The sequence below is a fragment of the Orbicella faveolata genome, unplaced genomic scaffold (genome assembly GCF_042242905.1).
Source record: "Orbicella faveolata isolate gen_17 unplaced genomic scaffold, um_ofav_v1 contig_13, whole genome shotgun sequence".
Classification (NCBI taxonomy): domain Eukaryota; kingdom Metazoa; phylum Cnidaria; class Anthozoa; order Scleractinia; family Merulinidae; genus Orbicella; species Orbicella faveolata.
In genome coordinates this window covers 12729389-12752500 of record NW_028301540.1, presented here as the reverse complement: position 1 = coordinate 12752500, position 23112 = coordinate 12729389, and the positions used below count along the sequence as shown (strand labels likewise).

Genomic DNA, 23112 nt, shown 5'->3' with positions numbered 1-23112 from the left:
GTTTTAAAAATAAGAAAGTTTGTGTTGACAAGTGTTCTGATTGACCAAAACTATGTCGCCGTAGTTGTGATCTTAATGACATTTAAATCAAACACAGAAACAGATATCTTTGTTTCTCTACAATACATCATTTCAGTAAGACTTAGGAACATTTAAGTCCCCAATTATTTTTACCTGCATGACATTTTAGTTTCCTTTTCTTTCCATGTCACGAAAGAAAATTTAGTTTCGAGAAGTTATTTTTGCTGCACATGTTTACCTTGTGAATTACAAGCGTTTATCCTGATAACATTTATACTCACTATGTCAATAAATCACTATCAATAAATCACTCTGAAATGGAAAACAGTATCATTTCTTTGTTGAACTAAACAAAACTAACTGCTTCCATCGGCTTAAAATATCGCATTGGTGGACAAATTGCGTGGTGTGGTGGTGTCTCTACTGTGAAAATAAATTTCTTTCACTATCACCATCAAGTCCAGTTCGCAGTTTTCTTGTGTAAGATAATACTGAGAAACGAGAGTTTCACTGAAATGTTGCAAATGACACATTTTGTTGGTATGCAGTGAGTTTTGGCTGAAATTTTGCCACCATATTTACATTAACAATTACAAACTTTACTCTGATTGGATATTACAAATCACTATGTAAATAGTTTACCCCTGAACTGAAAACAATACAGTTTTGTTTCTAAGGAAATGAAACAAAAATCCCAATGGCCCCCTCCCATCTGGGCAAGTTTTTTCAATATAATTAATTCATTACAAATGCGTGTAGGGATTTCTTTTTCTCCCTCTCTAGATCTTGTCCTATGGAAGGAAGGCATGATACATAATTTACAGATAATTCTGAATTTTCTCTGATTGGTTGAGAATCAATAATTATGAGTGGCTGTGATATTTCAACAAGACTTTAATTCTGGTCAGAAGCTGGTGAGATGGAAATGAAATGGTGCAGAAGGTAGAGAGTTTATGGCTAGGATGAGTTTTCTTCTGTGTTAGCCAAAGCCCTGCAAATAATTATTAAAATATAATTATCTGAAGGCAGGGCAGATTAAGAGCATGCTGTAATGTACTATATACACGCGAAGATGCTTTTGGTGGTTTTCCTAATGTTTCAGGAAAAATGTAATTTACCCATGCAATGACTCCAAAAGTGTTGGAGTCCATATTATTACATGTAGTGGACACCTAAGCTTGAGTCCCTATTTCTTCCCACATTTACAGTAAAGGGCAATTCCACATGAGACATCTAAAAAGTGAAAATTTTCATATCCTATTCCCCTTATTTAAACTTATACTAGCAGATAGCTAATATACTGAGCTGTTTAGAATTACCAACTTTTTGCACTTATTGACCACACCCACTCGCTGGGAAGCTTTGGAATTTGGGATATTTGAATACCATTATTTTGAAAATTCTTGAAGGGAACATAAAGAAAGTAATTTGAAAACACTACCATTATCTACAAAGTCATTGGGGTATGTGTGGTTAGAATTAACCTTAAGCAATCATGGGGCTATGAATAATTTCCCATGTACTTGACTTATTCTGGGAAAAAAGTATTTAATTTGTGTTGCGGACATTATGTAATGTCCGCAAGGCTTTTTTTTTTCAATTTTTGAAAAGGATTTACACTACTTTCAGGAACTATTCAAGCTGTTCTTTTAGTTTGATATTAGCATTATTTTAGTGAAAAAGGTTGGCCAGACAGGTTTTCTGTGTCCAGAAATTAAGGTGGCTAAAGCGTTGCGGACATTACATTACGGACACAACAAAATCTTTATCTTACTTTTATGACAAATAATAGAGCTCTGAAAAGAATATGATTTATTTTAAGTATCAGTTCCAACACTAAGCAATTCAAATGAACCTTTTTCATTTTAAAGAATCAATGTCAATGTTAAATACTATGACTTAAATCAGTGTCAATTACCAATAATATTTATCATAACAGCACAATCAAGCTAAAAGTTTTATACCAAATGTTTTCAACCAACAGTTGCTTGATTAAATTCAAAAGCTTCAAATTGAGCATGCTCAAACTGGCTTGTGAGCATGCTCTCTGGAAGAAGGCCACTGACAAACTGCAAATCTTTAGCTTTCCTATTCTGACAAAGGCAGCACAAAGAGCAAGGAGTAAAACTTGAATTCAAGAACAAAATTATAGCAGTTGCCTGAAGTTAGTGCATTTTAGGTTTATTTATCTTAAAAGCTTCAGATTAATAATTGAAAAAGCACAGTTTATTAATTTTTTAGAGAAAAAAATGCAGTCTCATGAAAAACACAAAAAATGTCCGGTCAATTTTCATGCCTCTCAGTATAGTAAAAGAAATCAGATTTTATAAGTCTTAAGTCTTTAAAATATAATTTCATGCCTGAAATACAGTTTGACTGTGTAGTGTCAGCTGTAGCAGATTTGTACACAGAAAATGAAGAAAAGTAAGTTATTTGTAGCTTTATTTCATAAAATAAAACATTCTAGAACATACAAGAATACCCAGCAACATCAAGGCTCATTTAAAGTATCTTCCCAAAAATGTAATGTTCGCAACAAATTCTTTGTAATGTCCGCAACATCAATTTTTGTTTATAGAGTCAGCAAATGAATGCCAAGTTGAATTTTTTCATAGCATTTGGAAAATTCGTCATAAAAAGTGCTCAATTTACATTTTATGTCCTTCTCAAGTCTTTTCAATTCACAGGAAATTCAATTTTAGGAAAGGCACTTGAATAATGTGGTTGTATTTTGCTGTAATGTCCGCAACAGACCTTCCTCAGTTCACTGATCAAAGGTCTTGTGAGCAAATTATTTTTTTCCTGAAGAAAATATAAGGGGTCACTAAAGTAATTCAATGCACAAGTTTCAGCAGCTTAGTTGGCTGTATAAAGGTTTGGCAGGAGTTTCAAATTCCAATTTTTGGTTCTAAATGTAATGTCCGCAACGTGGAATCACCCTAAAATAAACCCATGCATACAGCGGACACCTCTGTTAAGTGGATGCAAAAACCAATATTAAGCTGTTTTGTTGCACAAAACCTACAATATGCGGACACGTCAAGGGCTTTTTACTTCTAAAAGCGCAGCTGAGACTCCTCTAACATTTGTCCAGCGATTTAAAGCTAAACTGTAGATTATTCCAGATTGATGCATTGACTGACTGGACATTGTGCTACGAGCAGTCTTTGGTCTTACACTGTGTTACACTGTGTTACGAAAGGTTTTAGCTAATAAATAAACTAGACACTGAGAGTGTTTACTCGGGCTTCATAACGCAAGATCAAGTTGTACTTTACAAGTAAGCTTATTGAACACAATAAAAACAAATAAAAGAAACAGGACATTTCAACACAATAGTTATGCTCAAATATTTACTATTCAAGTTGCTTCATTGAGTATCCTCTTTATCCAATTGCATGCTGCTTGCTTCTTCTTCAAAGTTCTGTTTGCAGCTGTTTGGGATGTTTTTGATTTTTTCAACATCTGAGGCGTTCATGAATCTCAGCATCATAGTTTGTTTTTAAGTCAGTAGTCATAGGTTTTTAACAGTGTTGTCGTAGTTTGAACTCTCACATGGCTCATTTGTTATCTTTAAGAATGAGCCTGAACTTTGCTTATTTGTCAGGCTTTCAAGCACTATTTAAAGTTCCTGGACTGACCTGTTCCGAAAACGAGCGACATCTTTGTTTTTGAGATGAACGTATAAGGCGTGATTCTTTCCAAGACTTTCTTCACAAAACACAGCATTCTGTAAATCATGTTGTTCTTGTTCACGAAGAGTGAGTACAGGATAACATAAGCTGTTGCCCTCTCATCCCCAGTTTCCACAGTCTACACTAGGAATGCCTGAGACCGTGAACCCCCTTTTGGCAATCAAAACAGCTTGCATTTTATGACTTTGGCTTTCCTATGGAAGCCTGAGTAATTAATTAACTATATATTATTGCACAATATATTAGAACCTGTTTATCTAGAGCAGACATCCTAGATGTATATTTTGGTTTACAGATAGATGGGCCTATAGAGGGGCTTATAAGCTGAGAGGCTTATAAGTGCATCTTACAGTATAAGCCATTAGTTCCCAGGCTCTTCTTTAGGTGATAAATTTTGTTACAGGAACTATGGGAGGTGCTGTTCTCCATCTCCATATACACGTACTGATCTTTTGACTTTTAAGCCTTGTCTACATGAGCAATTTCTTTGTGACAATTTTTATGTGACAATTCTTATTTGCTTGTGTAGATGAGTAAAATTGGCCAATTTTTATGTGACAAATATATTTGCTGAGTTAGCTTTTATATGTGACAAATAAAAGTTGTCACATATGAAATTAAATTGCCTGTATAGACGACTCGTCGCATAAAATGTGGCAAATACATGTATGTTTGTAAGCACCAAGATTTTTAGAGGTGGCTAAGCAGCCCAGCCTTAGCTTGTTTCTGAGTATCTCTGCTGTCCAACGTCATTACTGGCATACTTTGAGCGTGACAAATATTTTCTGTGTCATCTACTTGATCAAATATACATGTATTTGTCACATAAAAATTGTCACCTAAAGTATTGTTCTCATTGGCAAATATTAATTAAGTGTCATAAATACATGCCTAGAACTGTCAACAATCTCTGACAGCTGAACTACAAAAAGGGATAGGGCATGAGTATAACTACGAGTCAATAAAAATCTGAGCACAATATATGTAGATCACATGTAATAATACTTGTAAGCGTAAAAATTCAAAATTTTGCCAAAAATGGGTCAGGAGTGCAGAATTACATACTCACTAGCTTTTTCGATCTTCATCATCATTTACCCATAGCTCCCGTATGGGGAGCATACGGCATCCACAAAAGCACACCATTCAGAGCAATCTTCGGCTTGTCTAGCAATTTTCTGCCAGTCAGATCTAGATTGACGCAGGTCTTGGTTTCTTGTCTTTTGTTGCTTAATTTCCGTTTCTTTTATTTTAATATGTTGTTCACCATTTAGTAACCTTTGTTTTTTTTGGAAAGGTTTCCACCAAAATGTCAAGAAAGGATATCATTGATAACTGAAGTACATAATCATGTACGTTTTTTGTCTCTGAAGGGTTGGTTTTTAAGAGGAGAAAGTTGAAATTAATAGTTAAAATATACATCTATGCCCAACCCAATTCTATCTACCCTGCTCATTTGGGCACACTTCATAAGGCATTTTCCCAATTTTTGAGAAGGTAAAATTGCCAGTCTCTTAGATCTAATTTTTTTAGGCTGGCATCTGACCTTATCATGTATTTCGTTTTCTTTTAAAACCTTGTAGGTCTAAATTACTGTCCACTAAACTGGAGAAGCCATGGGGACTACTGTTACCAGTTCAATGTTCACGGAGCCCAGTACAAGAAGTGGGTGGATGCTGAAAAAGCCTGCATGTCTTTTTATGGTTCAACTGAATTGATCAGTATAAGCAGTGCTGCAGAGAATGTGTTTGTCTTGAGGCAACTTAAAGACATGGGGGTTTCTCAAGTCTGGATTGGGTTAAATGATCGCAAGGTGGAGGGGAGATATGAATGGAATGATAAATCCACTAGCTCTTACAAAAACTGGGCAGCTCTGCAACCATCTACTGATGTTCCTGGTCTGAATTATGACTGTACGGTAATTGATGGCAGCACTCAGAATGGAACATGGACGACAATTCCCTGTTCTTGGGCATGTGGGTATATCTGTAAGAGAAAAAAAGGTAAGGAATTACATGTAATTGATTCTACATTTACATAGATCTACATGTTCACGTACATGCAACGTATATGTGCATTGATGTGGGCTGTCTCAACAAACCAAAGTTGAGTGTTCAACCCAATTAATAGTTGATAGTGGTGGCAATTATATTGGTGTTAAATAATTTAAGCGTTTGAAATTTGCTTATTGTAACGTTTTGAATTTTTGATTGTATTTTACAATTTGAACAGTGAAGATTGATTGTTAGGGAGTAACAGTAGACAAGTGCAGGTAGAGTGCAAATAAATTAGCATTAACAAAAGAGGCCAGTGGACCTTTTTGCTGATGTTATATAACATCAAAAGTTCTTCATATTTTTCATATGAACATAAAATTACCTTCAATCAATAGTCGGAATAATTAATCACGCCAATTTGAGGAAATATACCAAGTTTCATAATATTCCATTACAAACTCATGACATTATATAGGATCCCAAACTTGCCAATTTTCACTATGAAATGTGTGCCAGGGGGCAAGCGATGCCCCAGCTGGCATACATTTCTTTGTAAAAATTGGCAAAGGAATTCGTAGCAGCATAAATGTTACCAGTGACAAACCTCGCTTTGCTTCCTGCTGCAAAAGGTATTTGGCTGCAAGGAATTTTGCTTCCAAGTGGGAATCTTGTGCTTGGAGAGATTCCCAAGCAGAATCATGCCAAGATGTTGGCAACTGGGAACTTCCTTTTCTGGGAACTTCGTTTCCTGGCAAGAATCTTACCATGATCCTACTGGGAACGAAAATCCCTTGGGCTAAAATCTGTCTAGAATGACATCAATTTCAAACAAGATCATGGCAGGATCCTGCCAGGATGCTGGTCCTAGCATGTGTGCTAAGAGAACTTTTTGCCAAAATGGAAAATAAGAGGCAGTTTAATTAACCCAAAAATTGCCTATGGTAAACAGTTACATGTAAGTTTTCAGTGATCAGCAATTAACCAACATTTCTGGCACTCTTATGGGTAAGTGGGTGAGAGCTACTGCAGTAATTTCCAACACAGACATTGACAGGAGTTGGAGAAAACTAAGTTAACTGCATGTGCAACTTCAAAATTACCCCAAGTCTTCTGTTTTGTGAAAGGAAAGTAAATGCTTTAAGTTAGATAAGATGATGTTTTGGCATCATTTTGTCGCCATTATCAAATACAGATTTAGTGGTTTAAATGTGAAGAAAAAAATTCAGTTTATAAAAAGCCCTTTTTCACCCTCACATTATGTAGGGATGTACACGTTAATTACATGTACATCCTTAGAAACTGTGAGGGACAGTTCCCCTTTTTTTGGTGTGCACACTTGGCACTTGGTTTGTATAAAGGAGGTAGAAGAGTTTGTATTGATCCAATTTGTCTGAACTCACATTACAGAATGGGCTATTGGACTTGAAAAAAGAGGCACATAATTAAGTTTTGTTTTCTTTTGAGTAGAGATGGCAAAGAATTGTGTAGTTTGATGGGTGAACATCCTCACAGGGCTTGCCACAGTTTGGTCTAAAAGTCATTATCACTGCATTGTACGAGTATCATTCTGTAGTTTGCAGTCAGTGTTTAGTCAGCTCAGATAGTGAAGCATAAAGTGGCACTATGATCAAATTTGAACCCTTTGAAGTGTTAGGTTAATCACATACATGTAGAATTCCATGAAAGATTCAAAATCTCATTTACCATTTGCAAATATCTGAATTTGTTCCAGAAATATTTGAGGTTGAAAAATGTCTAAAATATGCAAAGGAGAGGACTGATGATGTCATACACTTAACCAAATATTACATCAAGTATATAAAATATATAAATGACTAAGAGCTATCTTGGTCAAACTGCAACAGAAACCGTTGAAACTCTTCATGCCACACACCTACGGCCATAAAAATTTCAGTTCCCATGGCAACCCACCCTTTTCCAGTTCCCTGCAACCTGATTTCAATATTTTAGTGATTTCTTAATCATGAAGTTATTCATTCATTTATTTTTCTTTTGTGTCCTTTGTTCTTGTTGTCTTTTTTCTTGTGTAGTTTTCTTTTTGTCACTTGTAGTATAATGTAAGCTACTGATGTAAACTTAATAGCCAATATTTTAGTGATTTTCAGCTTGAAAAATATTTAAATAGGCTATGAACTTGACTTGACATATTTATATGCTTGCTGGATCATGCTGATCAGGTACCATTAGCAAATATCAATAGTATGGTGGACAAAACTGTTCTGGATCGACGTTTTACGACAAGAAATTAAAACAAGCAAAGGGATGCAAATAATTTTATGATTGTCTTAAACCTTACATGTATTAAATTCCACGCATGGAAAATTATTTTTGTATAGATTACGCAAGGAAGGCTTGCATTACAGCATTTCTGAATTTGCAAACTGAATCACAAAAGTACAGAAAATTGCACAATTTCTGAGAAACAATAGTAAGTGTTATGGTTTACATCAACGTTCTAGTGTTAGACCAGTGTTCTTGTGCAAAGAAATTATTGTTATGTTTGTGTATATATATCTATACATATATATACTTCTTGAACTTGAACAGAATAAATTTATAGAGCGCTCGACTCTGAGAGGAGCAGTGTAGATAATAAACAATGGTAGCAAGACAGGATAACATAAGCTGTTGCCCTCTCATCCCCATGCAGTTTCCACGGTCTACACTAGGAATGCCTGAGACCGTGAACCCCCTTTTGGCAATCAAAACAGCTTGCATTTTATGACTTTGGCTTTCCTATGGAAGCCTGAGTAATTAATTAACTATATATTATTGCACAATATATTAGAACCTGTTTATCTAGAGCAGACATCCTAGATGTATATTTTGGTTTACAGATAGATGGGCCTATAGAGGGGCTTATAAGCTGAGAGGCTTATAAGTGCATCTTACAGTATAAGCCATTAGTTCCCAGGCTCTTCTTTAGGTGATAAATTTTGTTACAGGAACTATGGGAGGTGCTGTTCTCCATCTCCATATACACGTACTGATCTTTTGACTTTTAAGCCTTGTCTACATGAGCAATTTCTTTGTGACAATTTTTATGTGACAATTCTTATTTGCTTGTGTAGATGAGTAAAATTGGCCAATTTTTATGTGACAAATATATTTGCTGAGTTAGCTTTTATATGTGACAAATAAAAGTTGTCACATATGAAATTAAATTGCCCGTCTAGACGACTCGTCACATAAAATGTGGCAAATACATGTATGTTTGTAAGCACCAAGATTTTTAGAGGTGGCTAAGCAGCCCAGCCTTAGCTTGTTTCTGAGTATCTCTGCTGTCCAACGTCATTACTGGCACACTTTGAGCTTGACAGATATTTTCTGTGTCATCTACTTGATCAAATATACATGTATTTGTCACATAAAAATTGTCACCTAAAGTATTGTTCTCATTGGCAAATATTAATTAATTGTTATAAATACATGCCTAGAACTGTCAACAATCTCTGACAGCTGAACTACAAAAAGGGATAGGGCATGATTATAACTGCGAGTCAATAACAATCTGAGCACAATATATGTAGATTACATGTAATAATACTTGTAAGCGTAAAAATTCAAGATTTTGCCAAAAATGGGTCAGGAGTGCAGAATTACATACTCACTAGCTTTTTCGATCTTCATCATCATTTACCCATAGCTCCTGTATGGGGAGCAAAGGGCATCCACAAAAGCACACCATTCAGAGCAATCTTTGGCTTGTCTAGCAATTTTCTGCCAGTCAGATCTAGATTGACGCAGGTCTTGGTTTCTTGCCTTTTGTTGCTTAATTTCCGTTTCTTTTATTTTAATATGTTGTTCACCATTTAGTAACCTTTGTTTTTGTTGGAAAGGTTTCCACCAAAATGTCAAGAAAGGATATCATTCATAACTGAAGTACATAATCATGTACATTTTTTGTCTCTGGAGGGTTGGTTTTTAAGAGGAGAAAGTTGAAATTAATAGTTAAAATATACATCTATGCCCAACCCAATTCTATCTACCTTGTTCATTTGGGCACACTTCATAAGGCATTTTCCCAATTTTTGGGAAGGTAAAATTGCCAATCTCGTAGATCTAATTTTTTTAGGCTGGCATCTGACCTTATCATGTATTTCGTTTTCTTTAAAAACCTTATAGGTCGAAACCTCCATATATGTATATATGTGCGTGCGTGTGTGTGGGTGGGTGTGGGTGCGTGGGTGCGTGCGTGCGTGTGTGTGTGAAAGGAAATTCCACAACATTTAACTTACTATCAGTACCAGTGGGTGCAGTGTCCAGGTACAGTTGTGTATAACAGCATATTGTAACTTGCATGTAGGTACAACTGTAGATACTTGAGTAACTTCAGAATACTTACATTAGCATAAGAGAAATTTCTCTGCTGAAGATGGCACATTACATTTTAGCTTACTAGCATTCACATCAGAGGGCAACTTAACCTTACAAGAGCATGCATCAGAAGGAATCATACTTAAGGTGCATATACATGTAAGCCAATAACAAATGTCGCATGCTCTTCCTCAGTTATTAAGAACAGATAATAACAGATAATAAAGCTCTTTATACACGGCAGGTAAACATCACCAAAGTGATTACACAAGCAAAGCAACTTCTCCTTGATAATGACACATTCACAACCAAAGGCAAAACGAAATGTATCTTGACGTTACTTTACTCGTTCAATTTATGCAAAACCTGCTTACCTGTTGTTGTTGTTGCCTGTAATTGCTATCTTCAGCTTCTGGGTAACGGAAACCTTTGCCTTGAAACCGTGCACGGTGGCGAAGCGAAGGTAGAGTGGATTTTGGCCCGCTAAAACAGAGCTCGAGTTCGATGCAAGTTCCAACGAACTGCCAAACTTGGCGGGAGAACCGAGAGAACCTGGTACCTAACGTGAAGACCGCTGATTCCTGCTTGTTGGAGATCGGGCACTCACAAGGCTGCTATATTTAACCCTCTAAATCGATGATATTTCGTTCATTCTCAACGGTTCAGGGGCACAATTGTGACCTCGAACTTTCGTGATATGAGAAATTTAATGTCTGTTGTTTTCGGATTGTTAAAAATGTCATTTTGGGTACCGAAAAAAGTCAGCTATCATTTTCGGAAAGGCGATAAGACCTAACGTTTTCGGGAAATGGACAAAAAAAGCCCCAATAAGTTCGAGAAAATTCAAGTTCCTCTAGAATAACCGAACAGATAAATTTTTTTTAGCGCAACCTAAAATTAACCTGCAGAGCTTTGAAAGTACTCCAGATAGCCTAAAACAGCGTTCAAAAGCATTCGAGAGAAAACGGTCGTTGGGTGTCCGTGAAGGTTCCCTGCCTAACCTAACTCCGCGTCAGTTCAAACTCGGTCACCAGGGCTCTTTCCGTCTTGAACTCACACAACACGTGACGCTTTCATGGACCTTCATGAATAAATACGCTCGTGTCCGAGAATTAATTTTTCTCTTTTCTAGAGACGCAAGCTTGGGACGCCTCCATGTGCAGTAACAATTCTAGTTTTGTCGTTGTGGGTGGGCGGAAAGTTCACAAGAAGACAGCTTAGTGCGGTGTCGATCAATGCTGCGATTTAGTTTGGTGCATACCTTCTAACCCAACATCAATTTAAAGCACACTATTGCACACACTTAGACTTTAGAGAAGTTCAAATGCTTCAACGTAAAAGGCACCTTAATGGAGGCTTCACGGTAGGTTTACGGAGCTTTGCGGCGGTGTTACACTTTATCTTTACGCGCCTTCAAAAGGTCCCATTTATATGTTCTCGGTTACCTGAGACAACCCTTCCTCTACCCCCCCCCCCCTCCCCTCCCCCCAAGTTTACCCTGGGCGAGGTAACTTTTCACTTATTTCTTTGCAAAATCCAATCAACCGTTTACAAGAGGATCGGGAACCTGTCGGTAACTTTGAATTTACATCATTTGAACAGTCTTCCTTCTTTAAAGGTCTTCATAGCCAAGGTTAAAGCAACTTGCCAGATTGAACAGAAAATTGCAGCTAACAGCAATAAATTAGTAACGCATCAAAATAAATGGCACAAATTTCTACCTTGCTTCAGCTAATTTAGTTTATGTTTTGTGATGGTGTATATAGAGATCTATTTACATTGCAATAGGCTTTTGTATCTCCCTTTTTCTCTCTTTCTTTCTTTCTTTCTTTTTTCTTTCTTTTTCCTTTTTTTTTCTTTTTACTTTTTTTTGTGTGTGTGTATCCCTTTTTAATGTAAAATTGTAAAACTAGCATTATAGTGTCTCTTCGCTTGTCCATTGCACAACTTATAAATAGAAACAATAAAATACAAAAAAAAAAAAAAGACTACGTTGTCAAGACTGCTGCTGATGCAGTTAACCATCAGACGTGTATCTGCTTCCTCGTGGGTTGCCTTTAGAGCAGACAGGTCGATTGCTCTTTCTGATGATTGCACTTCCCTTTCATCTACAAATCCTCCAGCAGCTAGAACAGCTTTGTCTGGGGGTGTGTTCACAATGATGTGTTCCAGTAGGAACCTGGCTAGATCTGACTTGTTATCTGGCAATGCAAGGAAGTTTGGCCAACTGTGAGGGAGAGGGACACTGCCATCTTCAATAGCAGGATAGGGCGAGTGAACTTTGTGCGTCTTTCTCTCGTTCCTGACTTGATGGAATCTCCTTGATACTGCTCAAATATGACGTGGATTTGTTGATAGCGCGATCCAGCTTGAAGAACTGCTGCTTGAAAGCTCTCTGCAAAGTCCCCAAACGTTTGAGCACTCCCAATTGCAGAAACTAATGCCAGGCCATCTATCAATAGACCTGAGCTGCCTTGAAGCTCTATTTCACTTGGGCAATTTATTCCACTTGTAATTAAGTCTGCTAAGAAAGATTTCTGCCCAGCTCAGAGATTGTCATTGATCTCTGCTAACGCGGCTGGTACAGGCATCAACTCATATTTTAGCAATGATAAGGCTGCATAAGCAATGATAAGGCGTTGAAGGACATTTCCGGTCGGCTCTTAAAATATTGGTTTTGTTCTTCTCTTTGCTGCTCTTTACAACTTGATACAAGTTATCAATAGTTGGAGCGTTATTCTTGTGCATCGTGTCCCAGAATCTCACTTCTGATGATCTATCTTGCTGCTGTTGAGAGACGCTTGGCAACCTTTGCTCCGCGAATTCTTTCATTTGTTGCCGACCAAGCTCTTTGGCATTTAACAGCGAGACTTGAATTTCATCAGTGACAAGATCTTTAGTGGAAATGTTATAAAGACAGGTTGGATGTTCTGGTGGTGAAAATACCTTGAAGTGCTTGAGAATGGTAAGCAATGAACATTCATCCTTCTTGTCACGATCTTTCCTTCCAGAAGTAGATTCATTGTGAACTCAATGCTCATGACGTCTTGGTTATGCCCCAAGATTCCTCTACCTCTTTTCCCTATCCCATTCAGCCATTCATGGCTGTAATCGGGACTGACCTGGTTGAACTTGTTTTCATTCCATTTGACAACGAAGTTCCCCTTTTTGAACTCTTCTAAGACTTCCTTTAGCAACTGCTCCATCTCTGCAATGTACACTGATTCCCATCGTGCATAATTCAGATGGTCATATCTGAAAAAATATGGCAACATGTGGCGGAAACTGTGCAAGTACAGGTCCCATATCCCCTCTCCCTGAGCCCGAGTGAACATGAGGAGAACAGATACCATTTCCATGTAGTTCCACCAACATTTGAAGTTGATATTTTCCTCGGATCTTTGTGCGACGAATTCGTCGAGCATATTTTTCACTCATGGTGTCTTGAGGGATGTTATCAGTGCTGCAGCATTTTCGGGAGAGCAAGCAAGAGCAGATACTTCTTGGAAAAGATCTGGGTACAATTTCTGGCAGAATTCTAACAGAAAAGGCATCAGCAGCTGCCACAATGACTGCAGAGTAATCTTGTGGACACGCATAGCTCTCTTGTAGGCTTTTCCGTTCATGACATGTTCGGTTGCATTTGGCCCAAGCAGTCCACTCTCGACCCATTCTTCGACCAAGCCTGATCCTTTCATATGGTTTCCAAACGTAAAACAATACAAGTATCGTCATTTCTTCCAAGTAAATCAAGCAGACGATCGATAACCTCTCTGTTTGCTACGTCCCTGTAGTTTCTTCGTTTAGTCGTCGCTTCGTAAACAAAATTTTTGCTGTAACTTGTAGCTTCTTTTACATCGTCCTTTGGCTCATTACGCTTCTGACAAAAGATGCACAGCTTCAAGTCAACTTAGAAGCTCTCTTTAGGGTCACAACTGGATCCATTCCAACATTTCACAGCTTTAGAACAGTTTTCTACTTGCCAGAAATCGAGCGATGGCATACTAAACAACGAAGCTGAGTAACCAGGCTTACCTACCACTGGACTGGACTCAGACAGTGAGAGCGAAATTAGGGAAGCACGACCGTGAACGCGTTTCTGTTTTCACATTCAAATGCGTAGCCATCAACTTCATTGAAAAAAAGCCCCATTGAACTCAAAATACCAGTGCATATGAAACACTTTTCTGTTTTAATTCGGCCAGTTGAAAAGAACGTGTTTCTCTGTTTGAGAGAATATTATGAAAACATAAATGACGTCATACATTAGCCCACGAGACAGGCAAGTCTTACACTCCTCAAAATACGAAGTATGTAACATATTGTAACTGAACTGGCTCTAGAAAATCCAAATTTGTGACATTTAACTCAGTGGTTTCCCATTTTCTACACATTTATCATTGCGATGACGTCATTTTAAATGCCAATTTTCTGACGTCATTTTCAGACTGAAGATCACAAAATGAACTTTGGTAACAAGCATTTTCGTTTTCAGCACGTCAGATTACTTCAGAAAACTCTTGTTGCCAGCTTTTACTAAGAAATGCTTCTTGATTTTTGTGAGAAGGACTTTATCCAAATACCGACTAGTCTATGAATACCAGATTGCTTGTCAGTTACTGTCATGTCATGAAGTGTTATGGCCAATGAATATGAGACTGCTAATCGGTCACTGTCACGATATGAAGTGTTATGGTCAATGAAGGTTTTCTTATTTTATCATTTATTGTCACGACATGAAGCGTTATGGTCAGTAAATATAACATTGTTATCAATTACTGTCACAACATGAAGTGTTATGGTCAATGAATATGACAATGTTTATCTCTTACTGTCACAACATGAAGTGTTGTGGTCAATGAGAAATGTGATTTGAGAATCATGACTTTTGAAAATGTTATGGCCAATGAGAAATGTGATTTATTTGTTATTGTGAAGTTATGGCGTGACTCCCTTACGTTGTTAGATTGAAGATCACGAATTTATGGAATATTATGGCTCCGCCGTTTCTGAACACACCCACGAGACCGGTCACTATCCTATCTGAAATGAGGCCAAGTTTATCGATCGATATCCTCACTGGTACACACGTAAGGTCAAGGAAGCTATTCACATAAGACTTCACCCTAATAACATCAACAGGGATAATGGAATTGAAATTCCTGAAGCATGGATGCCCACGATCAAGAAACACAACAACAGGAGAACGGTACAACAGCGGACCACTGAGGGAACAGCTACTCGCCGGAACAATGGAACAATAGGAGCATCGAAATGCACCAATCACAGCCGACCTTTGGGATATAAATGATACCGTGCAATCAGTCGACCTTATCGCCTGAAGAAGACTAGCAGTAAGTAGTCGAAACGTCGCGATCTACATCTCAAGTGACTACATCGTGAGACAAACGATAATACACGGCACTTTATTATTGCATCTACCACGATGAATAACAACAACCTTTTTCTCGACATTATGGCTATTGAGACTAGTCATTTGCTTATATTTGTGAAGTCATGATGGTGACTCTTTCCGCCCGTAGTTCGGTTTCTTAAGTGAATATCAGTTTAAAACATGTTGGTTAGGCAAACATGTAGTTTGCTATTTGTTGTCGCGACCTGACCTTTAAACAAGTCATTCTATTATGACTGTAGAAATGCTATGGACACTAAGACACAATTTTTTACCTGTTGAATGATGATTGTGATTGTTAAATGTCATAACGAGAGCTTTTTGATGAGATGATAAATTGAGAATTATGAGAAGAATTGTTAAAACCAGTGACACGCGTCTCTGCCCTGCCATCATGCGATGTTGCTGAAGGGACTTGTTCGTAAAATTCATTTAGTGTTGATTATGGCGGGATTTGTTTCCGATTAAAACCGGATTGGAAACGAAAACTGTAAATCTGAGATGATGCTTTTAATTACTGCTTGCCTTGTTATGTGAACATATTATTGCCAGTAAGGTTTCATATTAGTAATTCAATTATTCCCCCTGTTTGGGACAAATCTTATGGTACTATACGGATACCTGCGCTCACGTGTTACCTTTCACTGCTTCCCATTCCCCTAGGTTTAGGGGTTGCTCGGAGTGACAGTTGTGAAAAAGAGTATCTAAAAAGACTCCCCCGGCTATGCTGGGTCATGATTGTCACCCCTAACTGACCTCATGAATTCCCCGTCGTTATTTTTTCTTTTCTGTTCCTCGGTTTTCTACATATTTGTGGTTTTATTCTTTTGTTAGCCGAGTTGGAATTTAAGAACTTCTCAAGGTTTTCACGTAGACCTATTTGTTGTAAACAATACTCTAATGTTTCTCAGTTGGGTCAATTAGGAGGGGAATCTGGTTGGGATCAGCTCAGGGGTAACGGTCACGAACCTCAGCAAGTCTTTGTTTGAAAGACAAGGGTATTTCTCCAATCACCATCAATTTTGACAACTGATAGTGCCACTCACGTAACGAAATGTCATCCTCGTTTTATGTAAAACTGTTTATACGTTTAATTCCATGCGTAGTGCCAACCAACATTCACGATCGTTTGTACAATAAAGATTTTGCACGTGACGTCATCAAACTCTGAAATCCAATACTAAAGACCCATTAAAATTTTTATCTTCTCGTTGGAAGTCTACACTTGATCTTTCTGGCTTTCTGTTGTGGTAATGACCAAGTCGACGCCGTTTTGTTGTGCGTCTGTCCTCTTATTGATGATATACAGCTGCTTTATGGAAGGGTTGTACTATAAAAGCGAAAAAGCGTGCGTGAAAAAGTCGAAAGCTACTATGGGTCATGGTGGTTTATTGTTGATTGAAGCTCAAAGGTGTTTCAGCGTGATAGAAGGAACCAGTACAAATACGTATATTCATTGTTTCTCTTTCCTTCTTGTTGAAACACTGTGAACCGCAACCAAGCAGCGATAAACTATTGAATAAGAATTAACAGTTTTGTTATTTCTAGCAATGACGAAAACTAAAGTAAATAAGTAGCTGGAAATAGGCAATGAAAAGCGCTTCAGCGTGTTGTAATTTGTTTTGCATTTTTATTGAATTATGATCTCTAGCTATTTTATATTCATTAAACACCTGGATCTCATTCTGATACTGAGATACGCGTGAAATCATTTGCATATTTGGATGATGTCGCAAAGGCACATTGCACGAAATCCATTCTGTGTTCCCACACCAATTTATAAACGAATGAATACGGTAGCTGAAAACAAAATTACAACTGATACAGGAATAACATGCAGCGAACTAACTTGAACAGACTAGACACTTAAGAGCGTTTACTCGCGCCATGTATTGTTTTACATGTGTTGTTCTAAGTGAAACCGCTGCATTCAAATGAAGTATTTATCATGTCTACTACTAAGTACGTTTAATTCCATGCGTAGTGCCAACCAACATTCACGATCGTTTGTACAATAAAGATTTTGCACGTGACGCCATCAAACTATGAAATCCAATACTAAAGACCCATTAAAATTTTTATCTTCATCTGGCATAAGAGTTGCTGAAATTATATCTGTTTACCAAATTTCAATCGAAAAGTGCCCTTCGTTTGGAAACCAGCGCATTTTGAATTTCAGAGTTTTGGCGGTGCATGACATAAATCTACGAACGCATTTGTCGAAAAAAAAAGTAAATATAATATATATTATCTCGTGATTTTTAGCTATTTGAGAAGTTAAAGTAGTAAGAAAAGTGTTTACATAAATGCTTGTTTGTACGGTACAAAAAAGGTAGCCTTCATAACCAGATGTTAATGCTGTTTTAAGACCGCCATATTGGTGTATTACGAAGGGACACCTGAATTTGCGTGACGCTCCAGGGTGAGCTCTATAAATCTGTGCGAAACATTTCGACGAACATCTCAACGCATTCACCTAAAACTTAGAGAGGTATCTTCATTGTTAATCTTCTATAACACCGCAATTTCTTGACCTAATCCACTGAATGTTTTTCGATTTAATTTTTAACGAGTGGTTGCTTAGCTAGAGGGAGTTATAGGGGTGATAAGACTTATGCAAATGAGCGGTATATCGATAATCCCTAAAATTCTGGGATCGATTTATTGTCAGCGGGTAATTAACCAGTTGTAGTGTACCTAGGAGTGACCAGATTATGCAGATGCACATAACTTTCTTTGTAGGCTGAGAGTCTGTACAATCTATATCCTTTATATTACGAGAAAATAGAAGCATCAGCAAAACTCAAGAAATGAAAAAGCCAATTCACGGAAAAGTTGGAATGAAGTTTGTGGTGATCTAAAGTTGCATACATAACGGCATTTACCACACCTCCCCCCTCCCCCTACCAACGACAGGAGCGATCGATTTCGTTGCTGCTAGCAATCCCGAAGTTTATGCCCTATTTGAAATATTTGTTTATTTATTTAAAGTGTTCCCAATTAGCACAACAGTGCTAAATACATCTGACACTCAAATAAAATTAAAGTTATTTAGTTACTATAGATGACGACCCTCTGGTACTAAAACCCCTCAAAAAGTAGTGCTTTAAGGACAACTTTAATGGTTATGAAAAACCAAGAGTATAACAAATAGTTTTAGATCGAAATCTTAATACAGTGCAAAGGTGCAGTAGTCTCATTAATATGAATTTTCATATTCAGTCAAAGGTTATTACTCAATGACGCATCCATATCTTATCACTTAGGTTCCCTGGAAATAAAATGGGGCACAAGTTCACCGAATAAAATATTTGAAGGCAAACCAATGAAGCTGGAATGCCATTTCTTGGGATGGCCTCTCCCTCACGAGGTCCATTGGTACAAGGATGGAGAACTAATCACAAACGGAACAGAAGGTATTTATCAGTCAGAAGAGAATGGAGAGAAAACTCTCCGGAGCACACTTCATCTTCCGTCGGGACGCGAGGAACTGGAAGGATTCTACAATTGCAGCGCAAGAAACGGTATTTCAAACAGCGCGTCTTATACGATACAGATGATATATCAATGTAAGTTATCACACCGCCGTTAGGCCCAACTCTGGCTTTATTAAACCGACCAAGTGTCAAAACTTATTTTAAGACACTTGGTCACTTATGTTACGTCTCATGTTGTTCGAATAAAGTTTCATTATTTCTCATTGGTATACGCGTCGCTTCTGAAGATGTATGAACGTCAAGTGACATGTTTATTAACGCTGTTTGTTTTTTTTTATTATCACTTTTCAAATTGAGATTCCCGAAGAAGCAGAATGTTTATCAAGCTTTTGTTTATTCTATCTGACTTAGACAGGTAGTTTCCTGCAAGGGCCATTTTGAAGGGCAAAATATCAATCATGACCTGTAGGGCGATAACGCACCATGAAAGTTACATTTTAAGGGAACCTTTTGATGTTGCAGGAACTTTTTCTGCGTGGTAACATTCACTATGAAGTAACTAAGACCTAAATGATGATTGAGATTGTTTAATACAGGTAACTCAGGAAAAATTCCAACCGTTACCCTATCGGAGATTGCTGCAAACATATCTTCTAATGTCAGCCTGTCATGCTGGATTGACTATGATGACTATTGTCCACTAGAATTGCTTTGGAAGTTTAACGACGAACCGGAACCCTTGCCTGAAAGCGGTAAAAAGTATAAAGTGGAACTAAAAGATACACACACCAAATGCCAGAAAGAACTGCTCCTGTCTATTTTTAACGTGACAGAAAATGATCAGGGGATATACAAATGCCACCAGCTCTGCGAAAGTGTCAATTTGAAAGCTGTCATTGATTTGAAAGTATTCGCACCAATAGGTTAGACATTATTTAAGGTCAAATACGACATAACTTCTCTAATTGTTTTCTTTGTCCTAAATGTATGGGTCATGGTAACGATAGTCATATACAAATTAACCCGTAAGAACTGAAACTCGATCGCTGTCCAGGTGGTTCGTTACGTAGACTGCTGTCAGTCCTTTGGTTGATTGGCTTTCTTGGTAGCTGTAGGTTATTTTCTGGCTGCATCTACCTGTATCACAGCTGGCTGTCTCGTCAATTACTGGCTAGATCAGTTACCTTCTTTCTTGCTTCCTTTCTTGTTAGTTTGCAGGCGTGCTAGCTTGTAAGGTTACTTCCTTCCTTGCTTCCTTGCTTCATTGCTTCCTTGCCTCCTTGCTTCCTTGCTTCCTCGCTTCCTCGCTTCCTCGCTTCCTCGCCTCCTCGCTTCCTCGCTTTCTCGCTTCCTCGCCTCCTCGCCTCCTCGCCTCCTCGCCTCCTCGCCTCCTCGCCTCCTCGCCTCCTCGCCTCCTCGCCTCCTCGCCTCCTCGCCTCCTCGCCTCCTCGCCTCCTCGCCTCCTCGCCTCCTCGCCTCTTCGCTCCCTCGCTCCCTCGCTACATCGCTACCTCGCTTCCTCGCTTCCTCGCTTCCTCGCTTCCTCGCTTCCTCGCTTCTCGTACAGCGAGACCACGCTCCTTAACTTTGCAAGAGTGAGTCTCTTAGTTTCACCTTGATTTTCAGGGATGGAACCAAGCACAATTTTCAGCCAGTCAAATTCAGTTTTGGTTTCTCCCACTTATTCAGTTATGTGCAAGTAGTCACGAAATGTCCGTCAACAGTTGTTTGTTCAAACTTCTTCGTTAAAAACTTTTCAGTTAAAATGCATTAGTTCTAAGCTTGAGTGGAAAAGTCGTACTTTTAGACATTCGTAACTAAATATGATCGTTTAGAATTCACAGTTTGGCATCTAGCTTTGCCTTGAGTACGTACAGTGGTAACCTGTAGATGCTGCAGGTTGGACTGGTTTATTTCAAGAGAGGAACACATCTTGGTTGGAAGCAGCTGCCTCATGGAGATGGGGAGCTTATTATCATGTTGAGCAAAGCATTTATGAGGGAGACTACAGAACCTAAACAAGTATCCTCTGTGAGAACTTCTGAGGGTTTTGCTTATAATAAGAGTCTGTAGCTGGACAATGAGGGAGCTACTGTAGCAGGGGGAGGGGGGAGGGGGTGTTGGTGGAAGAGCTACATGACAATTAACTTATAACTGCACAGTGATACAGTGTATAATTCTTTTCTTCTTTCTACACTCTACATGTATGTTTTTGTTGTTAGGAGCTCCCATGCCTACCCTCGTTACTGTGATTCCGCCAGTCACATCTGGTGAGTCAATAATTTTGTGTACTTAATCGTATGTATTTATTAATGTGTAGAGTGGCCTATGGGTAAGTCTTTTTGAAGTATTGTTCTCATTGGCAAATATTAATTAATTGTTATAAATACATGCCTAGAACTGTCAACAATCTTTGACAGCTGAACTACAAAAAGGGATAGGGCATGATTATAACTGCGAGTCAATAACAATCTGAGCACAATATATGTAGATTACATGTAATAATACTTGTAAGCGTAAAAATTCAGAATTTGGCAAAAATGGGTCAGGAGTGCAGAATTACATACTCACTAGCTTTTTCGATCTTCATCATCATTTACCCATAGCTCCTGTATGGGGAGCAAAGGGCATCCACAAAAGCACACCATTCAGAGCAATCTTTGGCTTGTCTAGCAATTTTCTGCCAGTCAGATCTAGATTGACGCAGTTCTTGGTCCACTGATGGTTTCCAGGCCAGTTTAGGGCGGCCCCGTTTCCTCCTGCCCTGCGGGTTCCAAAATAGTGCTTGCCTTGTCACATAGTCCTGGGTTTTCTCGAGCGTATGCCCAATCCACCTCCACTTTCTTCTGCATATTTGGGTAGCCATCCTTTCCTGGTTGGTAATCTCCCACGGGTCTTCATTGCCGATTACCAAAGGCCATCTGATTCGTAGGATGAAGTGAAGGCATCTGTTGACAAATACCTGAACCCTGCCCGTTATTTGCTTGCTCACCCTCCAGGTCTCAGCACCATAGAGTAAAACTGCTTTGATGAACATTACTATTGAAAATTCTTGACTGTTCCGATGCAAGATCCAAAAAGAGGCACACCTGTTAAATAAAAGCTTCTACATAAACTATCATTGATAATTGAAGGGGTGAGTGCAAAACCATGCTAAGTGACGATTTTCGCGAAAGGGCTTGAATTTTTGCATGTGGTCTTCAATGTAATAGAAAAACGTGGTCCTGTATTTTTGTCGCTGGTTTTTGCTTCGTTTATAAAGACAGGACTTGTTGAATCATTGGCCACTCGATTGTGTCAAAGGCTTTGCGAAAGTCGAGCTGGAGAAGAATGCCTGGTATATTTTCCAGTTCCGTCTGTTCTAAGAGATCACATAGTAGACGTATATTGTGACCAATAAATCTGTCTTTCATAAAGCCTGTTTGGTCAGTATGTATTAGCTGCGGAAGTACCTTTTTAATTCGTGTAGCTATTGCTTTGGATGCAATCTTGTAGTCAACATTTAAGAAGGTTATTGGCCGCCAATTGGTGAGCCTCAACGTGTCAGAATCTGCCTTTGGAATAAGGGTGACAACCCCCCTTCTCTGTGAAATTGACAGCTCCCCTCTTGAATATGCCTTGTTTAGACTTTCAACTAGATCGCTAGCTAGAAGCTCAAAGAACTTTGTATAGAATTCTACTGTAAAGCCGTCTTCACCTGGTGACTTCCCGAAATTGAAGGTTTTTAAAATCTGACGGCATTCTTCGATGGTTAATTCTCCTTCTAAATTTTCTTTGTCATCATCACACAGCCGGGGAAGTTGCACGGAGTGGATGAACTTTGCGAAGAGTTCATGTGAACCAGCATATTCTGAGTGGTATAAATTCTGGTAAAAAGTTTCAATTTCTTGTAATAATTGCTTGTGGCCTGTTATTTTAACCCCCTCGCTAGTTTCCAGCTCAGTAATAGTCTTCTGATTAAGATTTTTTGCCTCCATATTGAAAAAATACCTTGTTGGTTTCTCTCCCTGTTCGGTCCATCGAAGCTTAGAGCGAAACATTGCGCCTTCACCCCTCTTTTCGTAGAGATACTGTAATTCTTTTTTTAACTGTTCCTGTAGTGTTAATTTAGTTTCTAAGTTACCGTCACTTTCATTACTGTTGTTGATAAACGCTTTCGTTTCAGCAAGCCGTTGCTCTAACCTTTCTAGGTAATCCCTACACTTTCGGGC

At 38.3% G+C, this 23112-nt stretch overlaps 1 protein-coding gene and 1 long non-coding RNA gene across 2 annotated transcripts in view; one reads left to right on the top strand and one right to left on the bottom strand.

Annotated features, from left to right (window-relative positions):
• The window catches only part of LOC110055207 (macrophage mannose receptor 1-like), a 61126-nt gene that overhangs the window by 13119 nt on the left and 24895 nt on the right, over positions 1 to 23112 (top strand). The window contains exons 4-7 of the mRNA XM_089285772.1: positions 5300 to 5719; positions 18731 to 19033; positions 19498 to 19824; positions 21124 to 21171. Of these exons, the coding sequence (XP_089141898.1) occupies positions 5300 to 5719; positions 18731 to 19033; positions 19498 to 19824; positions 21124 to 21171 (1098 nt within the window). The remainder of the gene's footprint in view (positions 1 to 5299; positions 5720 to 18730; positions 19034 to 19497; positions 19825 to 21123; positions 21172 to 23112) is intronic.
• On the bottom strand, positions 2447 to 10792 carry LOC110064793 (uncharacterized). Its single transcript, XR_016206232.1, has 2 exons — positions 10426 to 10792; positions 2447 to 5702 (listed from the first exon to the last, which is right to left on the bottom strand). It is a non-coding gene; the product is annotated as an uncharacterized LOC110064793 (long non-coding RNA).